This window comes from Medicago truncatula, chromosome 1 (genome assembly GCF_003473485.1).
Source record: "Medicago truncatula cultivar Jemalong A17 chromosome 1, MtrunA17r5.0-ANR, whole genome shotgun sequence".
NCBI lineage: Eukaryota > Viridiplantae > Streptophyta > Magnoliopsida > Fabales > Fabaceae > Medicago > Medicago truncatula.
This window is the reverse complement of record NC_053042.1, coordinates 42,191,538-42,211,645: the sequence shown is the minus strand read 5'-3', so window position 1 is coordinate 42,211,645 and position 20,108 is coordinate 42,191,538. Positions and strand designations below refer to the sequence as shown.

General features: G+C 31.6%; 2 protein-coding genes across 2 annotated transcripts; both read right to left on the bottom strand.

The window, feature by feature from the left end:
- Positions 1 to 2,073: 2,073 nt before the first annotated feature.
- On the bottom strand, positions 2,074 to 3,414 carry LOC25484741 (auxin-responsive protein IAA30). Its single transcript, XM_013613691.3, has 4 exons — positions 3,092 to 3,414; positions 2,822 to 3,009; positions 2,624 to 2,723; positions 2,074 to 2,403 (listed from the first exon to the last, which is right to left on the bottom strand). The coding sequence occupies exons 1-4, from the start codon at positions 3,271 to 3,273 to the stop codon at positions 2,343 to 2,345; spliced, it is 531 nt and encodes a 176-aa protein (XP_013469145.1). The 5' UTR covers positions 3,274 to 3,414; the 3' UTR covers positions 2,074 to 2,342.
- A 6,609-nt stretch (positions 3,415 to 10,023) lies between these two features.
- LOC25484740 (protoporphyrinogen oxidase 1, chloroplastic) lies at positions 10,024 to 16,108 on the bottom strand. The gene is made up of 9 exons (XM_013613689.3): positions 15,550 to 16,108; positions 14,240 to 14,425; positions 14,017 to 14,101; positions 12,778 to 12,925; positions 12,617 to 12,697; positions 12,364 to 12,535; positions 11,232 to 11,391; positions 10,967 to 11,070; positions 10,024 to 10,506 (listed from the first exon to the last, which is right to left on the bottom strand). Exons 1-9 carry the CDS (start codon positions 15,967 to 15,969, stop codon positions 10,207 to 10,209), a joined length of 1,656 nt encoding a protein of 551 aa, XP_013469143.1. The 5' UTR covers positions 15,970 to 16,108; the 3' UTR covers positions 10,024 to 10,206.
- Positions 16,109 to 20,108: the final 4,000 nt, after the last annotated feature.

Below are 20,108 nucleotides of genomic sequence, written 5' to 3'. Positions count from 1 at the left end.
GTGAGGTCAGTGGTGGAGGCTAGTGAAGGTGAAGGAAGAAGAGGAAGAGATGAGAGGAGAGAGACAAAGTTGTTGAGTGTGTATGGGATCTAAGCCGCATTCCACATATTTGTATGGATGTTAAATAGTGTATGTTATCTAAGAGTGTCAATGTATCACCGCTTCATTTCAATATTAAAATTGTAAGCATACTATTTTTGTAATAAAAAAAAATTGTTAAAAAAGATTAACAAAGCAAACAAAATGTAGCATAAATGATCAATTTAAAAAAAAAAAAAAAAAAAAAAAAAAAAAAAAAGAGAGAAAATAGTCAAACTTAAACGACTACATGCTTAATTTTGCCTGAGATTTAAGTAGTCTATAACATGCAAAGTTAAAGTAGTATACACCTATTTGTTGGACCATACATCAAAATCACAAATGCTTTTTGAGTTCTAAACATAATACTGTTTTCAAATCAAAATTTGCTTCCTAGATTCTTATGGATAAAATAACAATTGAACAAAATCTAGCAAAGAGTCAAGGATGGGAAAATGCTATTCGACTCAACTCAAGTCACCGAGTAGTCATTTTAATATTTGTATCTGTTGGACGATATCAGTGTAATCTATGAACTAACCAAAATTATGAAAGAGTGGTGATACTTGTACACCCCTATGTGGCAATACACCTCTTATATTCACACAAAATCCTGACATGTGGCAAGGAAAAGGGAGAGGAGATGAAAGAGAAAGTATGGTTGTGAGATGAATTTACCAAAATATCCTTAATGCATGGGATGTACAATAAGGTGTATGATTAAAGGGTGTTCATGTAACATTTTCCATTATAAAAACATCATCAAATCGAATGTGTCTTTATTAATCAATATGGTCTTAAAGCGGATTCTTGGTTAGTTAATTTGGTCAATAAAATCCACTAGTCAGTTTGATCTATCGGAAAGATTTGAGAAGTTGATCCATCAAATTGTTAACAAAAAATATACCCAATGATATTTTTATGATATTAATACATTTTGATAATGTTATAGTGACATTGTCTCACATGTTTAGAACTAAAATGACAATTTTCTTCCAAGCAAATGCTTCTTAGTACAAAAGAAGAAAAACCTGATTTTTCTTTTAACAAGACAATAGAGAGGTTTCATGAATTTGGTGATTGTTTTGATAGGTTTGAAGTTAGGACGAGCCACCGTTTTTTTTTAGGGACAAATGTTTCAAGTTAGACGGTAAATTAAATATTTAATGAATCATTGTTTGAGTTTAAACTCAAGATCTTTAACTTCTTTTTCATTAAAATAAATTTTGGTATATTTAAGGGATCATTTACTTATTTAACTTTTTTTTTGTTATTACTCAAAGGTATCTTAATCAAAAGTTAGATATTAATCTTTTAAAAGGTCCTGTTAATCGGTGCCCTCGGGACCATACCATAAAAGTGAATTATTATCATAAAAGAAAACTGTTTTTGACTTTATTATAAATTAATTACACAATTACAATGCATTAATTACTATATAATTTCCTTTTTCATATCTTTAACCAGTGTCCCAAGACACCGGTTAGCATTTCCCATCTTTTTAAATATGATGACAATTTAAGATACTAGTATTTTATACAAAAAGTGTTCTTCCATACACACCTATCATAGATCAAGTTTAAAACCACATTTTTATGGGACAAAATTATTTGTCAAATAAAAAAAATTAATTTACGTGACATCTATTTACTTTACTACTTTTATCGACATTCTTTCTACTTATATTTGTCCCCTTTTTTGCTCCTCATTCCTGGCACATGACCTGCTCTAATTTTCAACCTTGGTTTCCTGTGTCTTCGTATATTTTTGTGCAATTATCCTTTTGTTTGTTGATTTTCCTTGTGGAAATGTGCAGAGAGGAACAAGATCTTAACAATAGAGAGATTATGTCGGCAACATAGAAGCCAAAAGTTGACTTCTAGAAACTTGAAATAAAGTAAAGTAAGAGGCGTGGACAAAAAGTATTTATGGTGTCTATATAAATTTATTCAATAGTTTCATAAAAGGATAAAAAAATTGACTAAATTTCTCATATAACCCTTCAAAACACTTCTTTGTTCACTTCTCTAATTTAAAATGGACCTAATATTAAAGGACTTTGCAAAAATTTAAATATTCAAATGAAGGATCACAAATTAATTAGTTAACCCTTCATTTTGGTTTTGTTCTCTTTCACTATCTCACACTTGCTAGTCCTCAAACATAATCTAAGAGTATCATCACTTTGGTTATCTCTTATCACTAAAATTGAGTCTCACTACATTTGACTAAGCTTGATCTTCAACAAATATATATGCTTTTGATTAAAACCCGAATGCATCAACCCTTGTGATCTTCAACCTCTTCACGGATGATAAGAACATCCTACATGACCAAAAATATAATGTTCTATAAGAACGTGTTTGAATTGACGATGAATTTGGTAAAATTACGGTAACTGTGATTTCTGGTTTGGCGACACTGATTTTGTTTAAGTTTCCAAATGAACTTGTGTCAAAATCACACTAAAATACCATAATTATGCCAAATTCACCTAAAATTAAAGTGGCTGAATTGTGAAAAAGTCATAGTTAAGTTAACTTACTCCCAAGGGACATCCCCAACCATAATCAAGTCTCCTTCTCCATCTTCATAAGTTAACACATGACATCTCTCTGATTGCACTCCATCCATTTCAGTCCCCCCTGGTGAAATAACAAAGTCACATTATTAATCCATCATTACTCATTTAACCAAACAAAGAAAGAATTAAAAATGCATAATGAGGGGGAATGGTAATTACATAGAATGGTAGTATCAAACATTTGTTCAAGTGTATTAACCAACTCATGATAGCCATTATGAGCTAGCAAATTGAGCTTTCTCCCAATTGGAATGCCTTCCATGTAAACCTTCACAAAGAAGGCACTGTTGTAATCACTGCAGTCATTTACTTCACCACCTTGTTGCTGAATTGGTTGCCAATGTCCCCTAACATGATAAATAATACAAAATTTAATAAAGTGATGACACAAACATAGTAGTTTAAGGTTCATGTTTTGCTTTAACATACCTTGAGGTGGAATAATCAACATATTGTTGAGTGGTGGAAATGCTCAATCCAAGGTTAAGATCAGGAAAAAGATGTTGTTGATCAGGATTTTGGTGAGTGATGGAGGATGAAACATTAGAGGAATTATGTTTCCTTCTTCTACTGTTGGAAGAGGAGGAAGAAGAAGTGGAACCTTTTCCCATTGTGGAAATGTAGAATTTGGTAAAGAATATTGTAGTAGTAAGAAGAATAAGCCGCCACCTTAAGGTTTAAATAATAAAGAAAGAAAGATATGAAGAGGACTTTTTCAGCAGCAGCTAGCGCCACCCAGCATACTCTTTTTTCTTGCTCCTATGCAATTTGTAGACCAAAAATGTTATCATGGTAGCCGACAATTATAGGTGTCAATAAATAAAGTGTACTATGGGCAATGAGTGTTTTTTTTTACTTACGAAAATTTAACAATATAATTAACTGTATAAAAAAAATATATGGTTATTTTTTGTATCTTAACATATCCTTTAACATATTTTCTCAAAAGAATATACGTTAATCTGGAGTTTAATTAGGAAATATAAACAATCTGACAAATCCTTAAAAAAAAAATCCAATAAATAATTGTTTTAATCAGAATTTAAAATCAGGAGTATGTTTGTTAAGGATTCAAAAGAATAAATGATTTAAAAATTTTATGTAAAAATTTAATGGTTCTTTTTTGAAATTTTAATGTGTTGAGATCATGATTTCAAAGAAAAAAAATTCTGCTTTAAATATCTAAACAAGTGCCCTAAGAGACATTTGTTGGCATTTGTCTGATGCTAAGTTTGTTAACAGGCTTCAAATATTAAAATCAAGGGTTCAAGATCTTATATGAAATCATAAGTTTAACTTTAGTAGTACTTCCTTTGGTCTTGTTTGTAAGGGGGGAAAAACATCATTTAAGAAAATGGGTTAAGTGCATTAATTAAGAAGAAAAAAAGACATTATTTCCGATTATATCCTTCTTGTGAAGTGTAGAATACTGCAATCATTAGTGAATTTAGAAAATGAATCAATATTTACTTTTAAGTGTAAAATTGGGATAATCACATCAAACATAGTAGTTAAGTAGACTTTTGCTTATATTTAAAAATATATATATATTGTTAAGAATATTTGAGACCGGAGGAAAAATATATCTTGATGGCATGTTTGGTGCACCAATATGATAAAATAAATTAGATATATTTCTAACTCAATCATACTCGTCCTTTGTTATTTTTATCTTTAATTTTTGGAGGGTTAGCAATCTGATAGGAAAAGACAAATCTCCACAAACAAAACACACTATCATCACTATTCTTCATATTCTCTGAAACTCCAACCAAAATTTTCTCCCTCTCTCCAATTGTGCCCTCCTTCTTCTTCTCTCGCAGTGTGCCTTCCTTTTTCCTCTCTCACTTTTGTGCATGCTTCGTCTGAACCCGATTTGTGTGTTCCTAATTTTTCCAAAACATTTTGCTTGTGTTCTCAATTTTTTTGTTCCTTCTACATCCGTGTATAATTGAGACTAGTTTGTTCCTTCCAATTTTCAGAACAAAACCCTTTTCGAAAGGCAATTCATTGCTTCAATTCCAAAACTTGTTTTAAGGTTTTTTCTAGATTACCTTTGAAGAATGGTGGGTAATTTACCCACCAACTAATGAAAATGAACAATTTGTTGGTGGGGTCAAGATAGTTCATGAATATCACTTAAAAATATGCTTATGTGGCTAATGTGTATTGGTTGGGATAAATTACCCACCATTCTTCCATGGGTACTCTAGTTGTCACCTTGTTTTAATCGTTGTTTAATTAGTTTTAGTTTGGGTCTGTGTGATTGAGAGATAAAACTATATAATTAATTTTATGTGTTGGTTTTGTCAATTAAAAATATGAAAAGTTGATTTTTTTTTTAAGAAGTTATTGGTTTTACAATGATAATTTTGTTATTAAATCTAATATATATCTTATCATATCGTTGTTATGTGTGTATTAAACAAATGAAATGAAAAAATAATACTATAAAGTTTATTATCATAAGTGCACCAAAAATATGATATGATATATCCTGTGAAGCCCGGATACGAGATACGATACGGATACGATACTGCACCGATACGTCGATACGGTAAAATTTCAAAAATCAAGATACGATACGGCTGAGATACGTTAATAAAAAAATTATATAATTAAATGTACTATATAATTATAACCATTTTTTTATTATGCAAGTATATTAACAAACACAAGAAACCAGACTCGTAGCACATTAATATAAATATAATATTGACGATTAAGAGAGTGGTCATTAGTCAATTACATACGCAATATATACCAAAATTAAGAGCACCATCAGTGTTATACATCAATGCTACACTATATCCAAAATGAACTTGTTAGTGATATACTATATCGATCCAAAAAAGAATCACTATATCCAAAAAAAGAACACATCAGTACTAAGAGTTAACACTAACAAGTAACTGACGTTTACATCTCCTCTCCTCCATTCCCATCATCAAGATACAGATCAACTTCCAAATCCGGTTCATCCAAAGACAACTCTGCTAACTCAATTCCAACACCATCAAGCGGTTCATGCGCATCTCCTCTAATGTCCCACATTCTTGATTGTCCTTTCTTATATCCACATTCTTTCCTTGACAATAGTCGAAGATTAATATGCACATAAACCAAATCTTCTACCCTTTTTGGATCCATTTTGTTTCTTTTCAAAGAATGGATAAAAGAGAAAGTACTCAAATTTCTCTCACAACAGGAGGAAGAACAAGGTTGCACAGGAAGCTTTAAAGCAAGCTTTTGGATAGTTCGACGGTGGCCAAAGTGGACGGCGACCACTTTGGAAGAAAAAGTTGAAACCCTAATTTCTTAGAAAGGGAAAGATGCAATTGGTTGTGTGGTGTGGTGTGGGTCGTACTGGCACCAAAGAAAGATAAAGGAAATATATATATATTATAGTAATATAATGTTTTTATTCTTATTTTTTACACAAAAAAAAAAAACAGAAATCAAAATAATATAAAAAAACACAAGTATCCGTGCGTATCGGGATGTATCGGAAAGTATCGGATAATTATTTTTTAAAAAAATAAAATTTAATATTTAGATACTCTCCGGATACGTATCGGAAAGTATCGGGCAGGTATCGGTGCAGGATACGCAGGGGATACGGTACGTCATCCATTTTGAAGTATCGGGGCTTCACAGGATATATCTCTATATTATCATCGTATCTTATTTTTATCCAGTTTCTTATCATATCATGTTTCTATTGTATCATGCGCATCAAACAGATCCTGAGTTAAAAACATAGAATAACTATCACATTTTCCTCCTAAAAGAAGTGTTGGTATCCACTTTTAACGTAGTTTTAACTCTTTTTTTTTTTAATTGTATCGTTTAATTAATATTATGTGCATCACTCAAAATGTCATAAATTATCCTTAAAAAAAATATCATAATTTTTTTTTTGTATCGTACATTGATGATAATGAAAATATACGCCGATGATTAGTAAAAAAAAAAAAAATTAGTTAACCGTCGTATTTGATAATGAAAATAAATATGGTTTTTTATTTCATCAATGATAATAATATACACCGATGATTAATAAAAATTCATTTATTTTTATTTCTTTAATGCGTATAAAATTATCAAATATGACGTTATTGTGAGACATAGGAGTTCAAGAGAAACAATAGTTGTTGTCAAAAAAAGTGATCGACAATAGTTAGACAGGGTGTGTGACCAGTAATATATAATGAGTCAATTCAAGGGCATAATTCATATTGACAAGAGCACATATATTGATAATTTGATATATCAAACCATACAATATACAAAGGTAGTAAAATCTATCTAATCAATGTTCAATGTAGTACCAATATATAATCATGGTATTGCTCGTGAGGGACCTTGGTTGCCGAGACCAAATGTACAAAAGTATCGGTAGAAATGAGGCTAAAAATATTGCTACGTACCAAAGAAAACATGTTGATGGGTACTCCATGAATGCCATGAAGTGGGTAGAAAATATGGGAACAGAATTTCTACATATGTTCTTTCACTCCTTTTCAAGAATTAACTATACCAGACAAAACATTTGTGATAGGTTGTTGTGTATATTTATTTCTCTTTTTCTTGTCGTTTTATTTTGTTTTTACTATTTAAGTTATGAATGAGTATAGTTTTTAGAGTAATATATCTCCCATTTATTAAAAAAAGAGTAATATATCTCCAGAAATTTGAAGATGATAAAGAACAAAATATTATGGTCAAATTTCGTGAACTGCGTGACAAAGGTGAATCTATTAAAGTATTAATGTCTTTTCTTTTCCTTCCACTGAAAAAAATGTTTTTTTTTCTTTCTTTCTTAGTTATAAAATGATGAGAAAGGGTCTTGGGGACAGGCAATCAACTCGATTTGATACCAACATATAAAGGAGAATAATTGAAAAAAGTTTCATTTAATACAACACATGTTAGAAACACACTATTTTTAATGTACACTACGTACGTACGTTTACTTTATTGTACAAAGAAACACTATTTTTAATAAATTCATGTTTATTTTAGTCCTTTGTTTCACATATTTATATTTATTAGATCCATCTCAGTATCTAATCTAATGCAATTTTCTTCACTCTTCTTGTGTCACATATTGCAATTGATATCATCATGTTCATTAGTACTAACAGGTGAAGTTTAGCATGGGAAAGACTAATTTTTCCCATCATGGGAAAGTTAGTTTTTAATCATTAGATCAAACCAAGAACACATCCTTATCATACTCCCTCATCACTAGATTTTGTAATTTTATTATTTTAAAACCATTTTTTAAAAACAAAAAATATATTTCGAAATTAAAATAAACATTTAAAAATAAAAAATAAACTTAATTTTGGAAATTAATTTTCCAAAATTTTAAAAAATATAAATAAACTTTTTGAAATAAACTTGTTTTCAAAAAAATTAATTATGATTTTCGAAGATTTAATTTTTATAATTTTCAAAAATTAATTTCCATATTTTTTTAGAATTTTTTTATTTCGAAAAAAATGTAAAACCTTACCTGAAGGTGAAATCGAGAATTCTTCAAAGTTTCGGAAAATCATAATTAAATTTGAAAATTACAAAAATTAAATCTTCGAAAATCATAATTAAATTTTTTGAAAACAAGTTTATTTATATTTTTTAAAATTTTGGAAAATTAATTTCCATATTTTTAAATTTATTTTTTATTTTTATATGTTTATTTTAATTTCGAAATATATTTTTTGTTTTTAAAAAATGGTTTTAAAATAATAAAATTACAAAATCTAGTGATGAGGGAGTATGGTAAGGATTTGTTCTTGGTTTGATCTAATGGTTAAAAACTAACTTTTCCATGATAGGAAAATTAGCCTTTCTTATGCTAAACTTCACCCTACTAACAAGTTTAATTGGATCTAAAGATATGGCTGGCAAGTGGTATTTAAAGAGGAATGTTCTCCAAAATATTCAAACGAGGTGAAAAAAGTTAGTAAAAAGGTAAAATGTTCCCCACCATTGTAACAGTAAGTTGTTTGAAGTAGCCATCAAAGTGTCATGTGGTCTCCCCCATGCAGTCTTTATGTTGAACCTTATAAAAAGCATAGTGTAACACAAATCCGCTTTTTCTTAAATAGTCTCACTCATGTGTCTAGAAATGTGAAGACCAAATCTACCAATTTCTTTATCTTTCCTTTTCTAACGCCTTGTTTTTCATTGCTTGGTTTAACCGTTATCATTGCACATTTCCTTTGAAATCCATCCATGGTTATATTCATTGGTCAAACTTTCTAGTAGTTTTGATTTTGAAACCTCCCATGTAAGGATGTCCCCACCAGGAATAATAGTAGTCGAATTTATACAAGCATTGTTTCATGCTCTTTTATTTGGTTTCTAAATGTCTATATTACTTTGAGTAATAATTCTTGTGTGACGGAGCAATTGGTCTAGACCGTCCAAGTTGAATTGAATGGTCAAAATCCTAAATTGTGTGAAATTGTCAAGATCTATACTACATAATCAAAGTTGTTGTATTAGTAAATCGACGGTTGAGGTTGAAAACAACAATTGTGCAGATTTTATTATGGAGGATCCCGATCTTTGTCATAAGACTTTTGAAATTTATTTATCCCTTTCTATAAAATGATTTTTAAAACTCTTATGTACATCTTATAACAACAAAAATTCTGCATACTACAATTGTGATTCCTTTACATAATATCCCTAGTCTCGTTTGTCTTTATTTATATGACTTTTTGATACTTTTTCTTATATTAAAAAAGTTAGTAGTATTATTAATGTGTATAATTTATACTGGAAAGTAACTCTTTCCATTTTCATTTTTAATCTTTACACACCGTAAAAATACTAAAATATTTCTAGTGAAAGTTAATTCGCTCCACAAGAGGTTTTAAAAGAGATTTTATAATTAGATATGGATAGAGTATTCAAGTTTACCATTAAGACATATTTCTAATTCTCACTTAACATTATGACTACTTTTCTTAATACATGTGAATTCGACAAGGGAGTCTTACAATAAAAGGAGCGATGGCAAGGGAGTCTTACAATAAAAGGAGCGATTATTATGATTATTATTATTTTTTAATAACAAATATTAGTATGTTAATTGTTATGTTAGTATTTTTTTCCATTCTCATCGAGTCTTGTAATAAAAGGCGGGGCATTATTATTTATAGCAAAAATCCAACCCAAAGTTGCCATGTAGAAATTCTTCTTTGCTCATCTGTCACAAACCGTAGGGCCAGAAATCAATTTTGACTGGATTTGAGCTAACGGGAAACCATCTGCCAGAAAGTGAATTAACTACAAAAAAATCTATCCAAACAAAATATGTATATTTGAAGACAAAAATTCTACAATTATTTCAAAACATTGTCTGGATTTACATACATCTGGTCAAAATCTACATGGGGGTGGCAAAGTGATAGCTACCTTGCTAAATGCATGTGTAAGTGGATGAAAAATACCCGTAACAGAAGCCACCCAGAACCTAACACAATAAATCTGATAAACTTTGTCATTACAATGAAATGGACACACCGCTACTTGTACACTCTCTGCGAGAGAAAATCATTTACTTCAGCTGCTATCTCGTAGGCTCCCTCAACACACCTTCCCAAGGCAACACCAGACACGTAGTTGCCCCCAAGGAACAGCCCCTCAAATCCAGTATTTTTTAGAGAAACTTTAGCAGCATCTAGAAGATCAAGATGTCCAACTAAGAACTGTGGAATAGCTTGAGGCCACACTCTAACCCCCAAAACAATTGGATCCTGAGCATTTGGGTTTATAAGGATTTTTCTCAAATCTCGATCAACTGCTTCAACAAGTTCACCCTCCGTCTGCATTTAAACAAAAGGCTTTAGGAGTAACTCAAAAAGAATGAAAATGAATCTGATAATACAGATAGAGAAATGAAAGTAGAACAGGTACACAATCAAATAGCAGAGAGGATGCCTAAAACCCAGAACCACCAATCATCATGACATTGAAGCAGAACAGCGGCCTATAGTACTCTTCTATCGAAGAGTACTCCTTTGACTAAGATTTCAAAAATTCTCTTCAGAAACTAAATTTAAAATTTTATTATATGTGAAGAGAAGTTTAAACACTTGAAACAAGTTCACTGGACTCTGGACCAGAGTTCTGATGAAAATCATTAGTCCTTCTTTACTATCCCTGGAGTTTCCAACAACAAAGAAGCAGGAAAAGAACCTCGTTCACTTTCGCCTTATTTGACACCATAGCAGCTCAAACAATTGCATCTATCTTACATGTTCATGTTGAATATAAATGTCCTACCTTTGATAAAATCCCAGAATTGGTAGCCCCTCCAATGTAATTCAAGAGTAGAACCCTTCCAGGTGGTGCTCGGTTAGGGAAAAGGGATGAGCTGTATATAGTTCCTGTCAAACCCACAAATACGTTATGATTACCATACCTTCCAAAACTACACAACACATTCTACAGTTCATAATTTATACTTGGATGGTAATTATTAAAAAATCGCGTGGCAACTTAAATTGGAGTGAGCTTCTACTTTTGCATTATAAATTCAAATATTTACCTAATGTTTGCACTCCTTGGCTCCGTGGATGCAATTGACCAAATCCCTTCAACTCGCCATCTATCAAGCATTCTGATCTAATGGCTTCTTTTGGATAGGAAATGGAAACTGCGGCAACTGGAGGATAATAAAACTTTGAAAGTGCATCTGCAGCAGCAGGCTGCAAGAGATGTTGAAATGTAGTCAGGCATAAATGCCTCAACTTATATGATGGCGACTATCATGCCAGAAATTGGCCATTCAGAAATAACTTATTTGTTGACAAGCATTTTTTGTTATTATTAGTCTCAAGCCAAAGCCTATCTCAAATGGGATGTGATATCCTGATCCTGAAACCCTGGCTTTGAAGTAAACGACCGATATTTAAGGAATCTGGTTCTATATAGCTTCTGCTATGTGGCATCTAAGGAATAGCTGGAAACATTACGGGTTTTTTGCATGCAGGCTTATCTCGCATATCACTACTAGTGTACCACTGCACTACAACTACATAACTCTAAAATATTACAAGGTTTTCTAAATTTCTCAATTAACAATAATTTCAAACTCAGGCACAAATAAACAAGGAATGATATTGCCAATTAAAAAAACAAGGAACTGTGATTGATATGATAATACTGGTTTCTTCAGACTTAAAGGCATCCAAATATTTAACAGCCATACACTCTTGCAGTAGGCCAAATTTTTGTCTTTGATTCTGAAAACTGTCTATGGTCTACCCGAGAACCTGCTAATCACTAAACAAAACCCAAACAAAATTATCCGTAGTTGTAAGTTTTTGGAAAAACAAAAACTCTTCTGCAGAGTAAATTAAAATTATCCATATGTTGAACAGGAACGAAATGATTTTTCTATAAAAATCAGAGGATGATAAATAGTGAAATGTGAAATCATGGGGAGAAAAGCAAATGCAAATGCGTGTGCACGCTGCACACACAATAAACACTTAAACAATCAAAGAGGCAAAAGATGCGCAAGCAAAGAAAACTAAAGACCTGCAGTAAGGTACCAAGACGTGTATACTTACAAAAACACAAATTCAATAAGACAAGTGGCCCAGGTCCAAATATTCAACTAATAAAACTGTCATCACATGGAACATTGATATAATCCACTTTTTAGAAAAACTTACAGACAGTGGTCGCAGCAATGGACTAGCAACATGGGAAGGAATGGTCATGATAACAGTCTTGCTCTGCAAAGAAACAACTCCTTCTGGGGTTTCATACGTCAAACTGTACTCTCCACTATCCAGTTTACTAATACTTAAAAGCTTCCAAGATAACTTCACCTTGTTACCTAACCTGCCAACAGGTTACAGGAACATCACCCACGTGAATACTGGTGAAACAACTACAACGATGGTATAAAACAACAAAGAATACCTAGCAGAAATTGCGTTTGGCAACATGGTAAGTCCCTTCCGGAATGATCCAACAGTTTGACCCTTTGGCTTTGGCAGACGCCTACATAATTGTTGCAATCAGTAAACTAACCCATCAACTATGGCAAAATATCCAAAAACTTAGAGCAAATGTATTTTTACGGATCACGAGGTGGTTTTGAAACTTTATTTCTCTCTTGTATTGCTTTGAAGGCGCCACCAATAATGCTACCACCATTTTGTTCGAGCCTCCACACTTTCCCAAAAGCTGCTTTCATACTTAATTTTGAAGGATCACCAGCATAGACACCTGTATATGACAAAAATCAGCTAAGCATGATTTTCAATACCTTAATGCGGATATTAAAGAAAAGGAAGATGAAGTAAGCTTGTCACTTCTTGGAGTAAGTGCTTGTCATCGTTTATATGAGGAAAAATTGGAAGAAAGGAAAAACGGTGCATTTATCAAATTAAGGCTTAATTACACTATAGCCCTATAGTTTAAGTTATTTGTGACTTTGGTCTTTGTAGTTTTTTTCGAGCGATTTTAGTCCCTCTATTTTAAATATTAATCAAATATGGTCTTATCATCAATTGTCATTCACATAAATCCTCTGAAGTCTCATTTCATATTAAAATATCCGGCCTCAACAATGGATTTGAGATATGAAATAAAAGCAAAAGTTTAATTGTAATTTTTTTTGATAAATTTGACGAATTTTGTAGAATGCAAGATTAGGATTTCAAGAGAAGATTTGAGATTTTTTGTTTCAAATTAAGTTGGATATTTTTTTGGAGAATTGTAAGTGAAATACTGTCTAAAATAATTTAATATTATGAGAAGTTGAGAGGTTTAAACAAATGAAAAGGAGCGGAAGGACTTATTGAAAAAATTAAAAACATGAGCGACTAAAATTGCTCGAAAAACAACCAGAGAAACCAAAATCACACAAAAATCACACATAGATCAAGCTAGAGAGACCAAAATTGTAATTACACCCTAAAGTAACACGATATGCAAAAAGATGCTGAACAGCCACAAAAAGTGTAGCCACTTATGTTACAAATTTCATATGAACATAGAAATATTGCCATTTTTTTTTTTTAGAAAAGTTTCCCAAAGTCTTAATCTATGCGAATTTTAAATTTCAGTTTTTAAGAGACAGGTTGGGGGTGGATTTGAAATATTCTTTGGGAAGTCTACGAAACTTCTTATTCTATTAGGCCAAAAAGCAGTTATCATGATGGGTTCCATTTCATTCGCCAAGAGCTGAATGTTATAGGGTCCAAACTCCTATATAATACAGAAATCTCCACCAGAATATAAAAGTAGGTAATTGGTTGAAAAGAATAACAACTGAGAGTGAACAACAGGACAATGAAAAAGTTGGTGGCTCAAACCTGAACAAAAAGGCTCTATCAAGCGTTCAAAAACCTCAGCACCAAGATTTCGACGCACGAATTCTTCAACCGATTCCTCATGACCCTGTCACCTTCGTCAATATTATATCATATGAGAAAATCCAATTAAGAACACCTGCATTATTTATCCTTGCAGTTCCATATATTTCATTTGACATAGTGAGAAAATTAAACAAAAGGAAGGGATCAAAAGAAAACACACTGGAGGAGGAGGGCGAATTCCAAGTGCTCCAAAGCCAGCCCTGATCTTGCCACCAATACTCATTAAGTCAAAGAAAGGCAAATCAGTTGGTTTTCCCGGCACCGGCCTCAATTTCCCATTCCACAACACAAATCTAGGTGCATCAGGATCACCCAAAACAAGATCGTCCTTCAAACCACTGTCCACCTGCACAAATGAAACAACCAAAACTATATTACCAACATGTGTGAGGCGGTGCCAATATATTCTCTGAATGTTCAAAAATTACAAAAACATCTCTAGCTGAGTGTGTCTTCTTTATAGTATTTTCAAGAACCAAGCTGATTAATAGTTAAAACACATCCAAAAGCCAAAAAAACAACTAGCATCTGCTCCAAAAACCAAACAAAACAACAAAGCGTCTGTTTAATAAGACAACATTTTGAGCTTATAGCAGATGGGTTATAGCTTATAAGCTCGTATGACCAAATTAGACCTGTTTGGTAACCATTTTTTTCACAAGATTATAGATTTTCTACTAGCTTATTGCGTTTTTTGATAAGCCACTTCAAGTAGCTTATAGCTTATCAATTTTTTTCTCAATCTTGCCCTTGTTATCTTAATTGGAAACAAAACCAATATCAATATTAGTTCAACATATCTTTTTTATGTCTTTTCATATTTATCAGTTAGGTCGGCCGTTAATTTTACCAAACACTACAAATTCAAACAACTAGTTTATCCACTATCAGTTAGCTTATCTAGTACTCCCTTCATCCCTTAATAAGTGACCTATCCATTTCACACAGATTAAGAAAAGTGTAAAGATGAAAGAAAGAGAGTGATACTTTTACTGAGTTGCCCTTGTCATTATTTTGAAACTTTTTCACTTTTAAGTAATGATTACTTTCTTTGTTCCACTACAAACTTTAACATGGGGACCACAAAAAGTATTTATAAGGGGTAAATCTGTTAAATTTTGCTTAGAAATCTGAGAAGGTCAAGTATTGTGGGACAAATATTTTTTACAAATAGGTCAGTTATTCAGGGACGGAGGGAGTATCCGCTAGCCGCTAATTTATCAATTATCCGCAATTTTTTACAAGACAGAACCTAAATACACATTCAAGGACCAAATTTACTAAAAAAAAAATGACATATTTAATGCTTTTTTTACTCAAACTAAGACATCTAGAGACTGTAATGACAAAACTAAGACATTCAAAAGCAAAATAACTATTTACTCAATCAAAATTTCAATTTCAACCAATTGCATGCACCACGTTACGAATGAAGCTCTAAAGAGGAAATAACATTGATTACAAACATACCACCATGGTGAGCATAGGATCAGAAGGTTGAAAACTATTAGGACCTTCTTCCCAAAGAAACCCATCTCTCTCCACAGTAATAATATTCCCACCAACTCGGTCTTTCGCCTCTGTAACAACAACATTGGGGACACCATGAGCATGCTTTGTAGAAAGAGCCTGAGCGATGCAAAGGCCACTGATGCCACCACCAACAACTACACAATCAACGGATGAGGACTCTCCGGAATTTGATTTTGAGGTGGTTTTAGTCGGAGATGCGGTGGATTCCTCCGCAATGGAGCAACGGAGACGGAGAATGGGGTTATGGTGATTGCGATTGCGAATGAATTTTGATTTTGAATTGGGGGAGGGGAAAGGGGAATGGAGATAAGGGCGGAGAAGGGTTTGAGTGGGTGGAAAGAGGGTGAGAGCAACCATGGCGGGTGGAAGTGGAGAAAGAAGGAATGAATAACGGATTCAATTCGTTATCTTCAATTGAACTGTTGCTGAAACTTAACCGGATATGTTGTCCAATGTCTGTGTTTGCTTGCAACTTGCAATTGGCTCTTACACATTCCAATGGACCAGCCACTTTTTACTATTTTTCATACGTACTATTCATATACATTATTTTCATTTTTAATCTTTATCGACCGTGTATAATTTTTTTACATATAAATTCAGTCAAATCACGCTGTGTTAGTCTAATCATTCATTTTTAAAAGGAGTATTTTTCGCCGCTTTTTAAACATTTTAGATTAAGTAATTATTCTTTAAAATTATTAAAATTTTCGATTTCTAAAGCACTTTATCACACATTTTAATAAAAAGTTACCATTTGAAGTTTTTAACTAGTTTTTCGAAGGCATTAGTTAAAATTTCTTTTTTTTAAATGAAGAATGATGGACAGTCAGTTTTTAGATAGTTTGTAGACAACTAAGTGATATACGAAAAATGTGGATATTGGTACGAATATGTGTATTGAATCATAATTTTAAAAGACATTTTTTGTTTAAAAGTTTTGTAGATTTTAAAAGACTTTGAAAGATGTTGATGATTTTTAAAATTTTATAAAACAATCAAGAATTATAATTTGAATTTCAAAGGATTTATATTACAAAATTTTAAACAGTTTGAAATGACTGTAAATTTATAAGATTTCACACAACTCTATGAATTTCAAATAATCATTGTAATGTTTATAAAACACTATCTTTATAGTATTCTCAATACACTCTTTTATTTGTTTTATTTTTCATAAGAGAGAAGGTAAAATCATAGAAATAACAATATATAGAAATATCATATTTTCATGAAAGACTTTTTTGTGCTAAAATTCACTAAAAAAACCCAACAAAATCTATCAAAATCCTATTTAGTAAACAATCATTCAAAATTAAAATGTTTTTCAATTGTACAAGAATTTATTTTAATTACAAATAATCCTAATTGAATACTACAAGATTGTTTTTAAGTTACGAAGAGTATTGATTGAATGTCATAAGATTTATTTATATTAAATCAAAGTTTTTATTTTATTTTTAGTCAAGTAACCTAGTGGTTAGAGCTCATACAACTTAATTGTGAAGATATTAAGTCAAAGTTTTAATTTAATAGAACCGAAAGAGTATAAATAAAGAAATAAACACCACATCTTTGATCAGCTTAAATATTTTCAAATCTCAAAGAGTAAAACTAGTCCCTACTTTAAATCTTCTTTTAATTTGGTCATCATGAAGTTGTAAAAATATAAATCCAAATCTAAAATATTAGTAATGACTACTCCTAAATCCTTTTTTAATTTGGTCATTATAATATTTTTAATTTGATAAATCTCAAAGTTGATAGTTGCGATAAATCTTTTTTAGTTTGATTATCGAAAAAATCTCAAAAGTCATTAATTGCCTCAAATCTTTTTTTTTAGTTTGGTCATCAGAGAATCTCAAAATTAGTAGTTATTGCAATCATGTTTTTGTTTGGTCATCGTTAAAATATCAAAGTCGATGACTACGCGCCAAATCCTCTTTTTGTTTGATCATCACAGAAATTTCAAAATCGATAACTATGCTAAATACATTTTATTGCGATTATCGCGTGCATTTGTAATAAGATAAGCAAACTCGTCATAAAAAACTTTTCACATTCATCAAATCAACATATTGTTCTTTCATTATAATGCAACTGGGAAAGAAAAAAAAAATCGAAGAACTGTGTAGTTTTGAATTATTTGTCGCATTGGGACGGGAGACCACTCTTGTCAAGCACAATAATAGAAAGAAGAAGAAAAACTCTTCCTTGCAGATACTCGACCCCTAAACCCGAAATTTGGTTTAAACGATCATTTTTTTCGTTTTAAAAGGTTTTTCCTATTTTAATAAATTTTGGTGGCAACTTTGTTGTTTTCGAGCAACCCTTATATTTTTAAGCAGTGACAAATGCTAATAAAAAAAAAATTAAATGATAACCATTGGTTTTTGCATTTTTCTTGTTACATGCCCATGGGTCAATGGGTTTTCCGGTGTCATATGCTTTTTTGTTTACCATTGCATAGATTATAATGTCAATCTGCATGCTATTTTGGCAGATTTCCAATTGTCTGCCTATCTTTATTGATTGAAAATATGTCAAAATAGCTTGTAGATCGCCATTATAACGTATGTGACCGTAGAAAGGGCATAACACCAAGAAGCTTCAATGATCATATTTGGGGAGATTATGGCAACTAGTCAATGTGCATGGGCACCAGCTATGGGTGTGACATTAGAATCTACTGGAAAAAATACTACTGCATATGTGGCGCATGAAATTATTGAATCTAATGACGAACTCAACATTGATGAGTTAAGCCATGTGGAAAACACTCAATAAAAAAATAAAAGAATGGTTTCGCCAAATATGGATGAGAAAGCAAAAAAGAGTAAGGCAAAGGTTGTGATACACCAACTATGAGAAAAACATTAGAACGAATAGTCCAAGAAGAAGAAAATCATAATCAAGTTGAAAAGGCTGAAAGTAAAGCAACATCTCATGTCAATGGACAATTTTATATTCCAACATGTGTTGCAATATTAAAAAGTGCAAAGGAAGACGGACCTTTGGATGAGAAACAATTTAGATATTATGTTTTATAAATGCTTAAGGATAAGCAAAATAGAGTCTTAATAATGACCTTTAAAGATTATACAAAGGATTTGATAGGGTGGGTTCTATACGAGTATGAGTGATATAGTCTAGGGTTTAGGTTATCATTAAACATATATTATGTTGCTGCAACAATTGCAATTGATTATCATATGAAGTATTTACCAAGGCAAGGTAGCAAATTTATTTATTCACATGAATGGAATTGGGTTCGAGAAATTCTTAACACCCCAGGTAAAAGTTATAACATGTTTAGGATGAAATCTAATGTTGTGTTGAAACTTGAAAAATTATTAGTTAGTAAGAGATGGTTACATCCATCCAAAGAAATGACATCGTTGGAGGCTTTGACTATGTTTCTTTGGAGTTGTGCACATAGTGAGACTAATCAAAATGTCCAAAATAACTTTGGAAAATCAGGAAAGGCCGTAGGTAGGAAGTTTGGTGAAGTTCTGGATAGTTTATGTTTATTAGCAAGAAAAATTGTTAAGCCTCCTGATTTTAACCTTGTAGAAACTCCATCCAGAATTAGAGACGATAACGGGCACGGGCAGTGACCTCATTTTGAAGGATGCATTGGAGCTATAGATGAAGCTCATATTTCTGCCATTGTTCCTACTAAATACCAAATTCGTTATATTGGTAGAAAAGGATTTCCAATACAAAATGTCATGTTAGTGTGCAATTTTGATATGTTAGTTACTTTTGTTGTTGTTGGTTGGCCTGATGATGCACATGGTACACGTATTCTTTCAACTACGATTAAAGAAATGAAAAATGTGTTTCCTCATCCTCCCGAAGGCAAGAATAATCTCATTGTTGTGATAAATTATTTAATTTTTTTTTTTATATATATTAACAAAAATTATTTTATTCTTTTTAGGAAAGTACTATCTAATTGATGTTGGATATCCAAATATGAAAGAGTATCTATCACCATACAAGGGTGAAAGATATCAAATTTCAGATTTTAGAACAGGAAGTTAAGTAGAAGGCATACATGAAATATTCAACCATGCATATCCTTCACTAAGAAATGTCATTGAACGAACAATTGGGGTTTGAAAGAAAAGATGACATATATTGTCTGATATGAGACAATTTCCACTAATGAAATAACAAAAGATCAAAGTTGCAATAACAACACTTCATAATTTTATGTGAAAGTGTGACATTGAAGATGAAGAATTTAACAAATGTGACCATATTTCAGGATATATGATTGCCCATAGAGAAGAAAGAAACAATAGTGAAAATACGAGTTCATTTAGTCTAAAAAGAGTACAAGATGAAGGCTATAAGGATAGAGCTCGAAATCGAATAGCAATCGGATTGATTAAAAATAGAAATTGTTAGAGTTTTTCATAATTTATATTTCTAATTATGAATTATTTTCCGAAGTCTTTTAATATTGTTTATGATATTGTTAAGCTCTT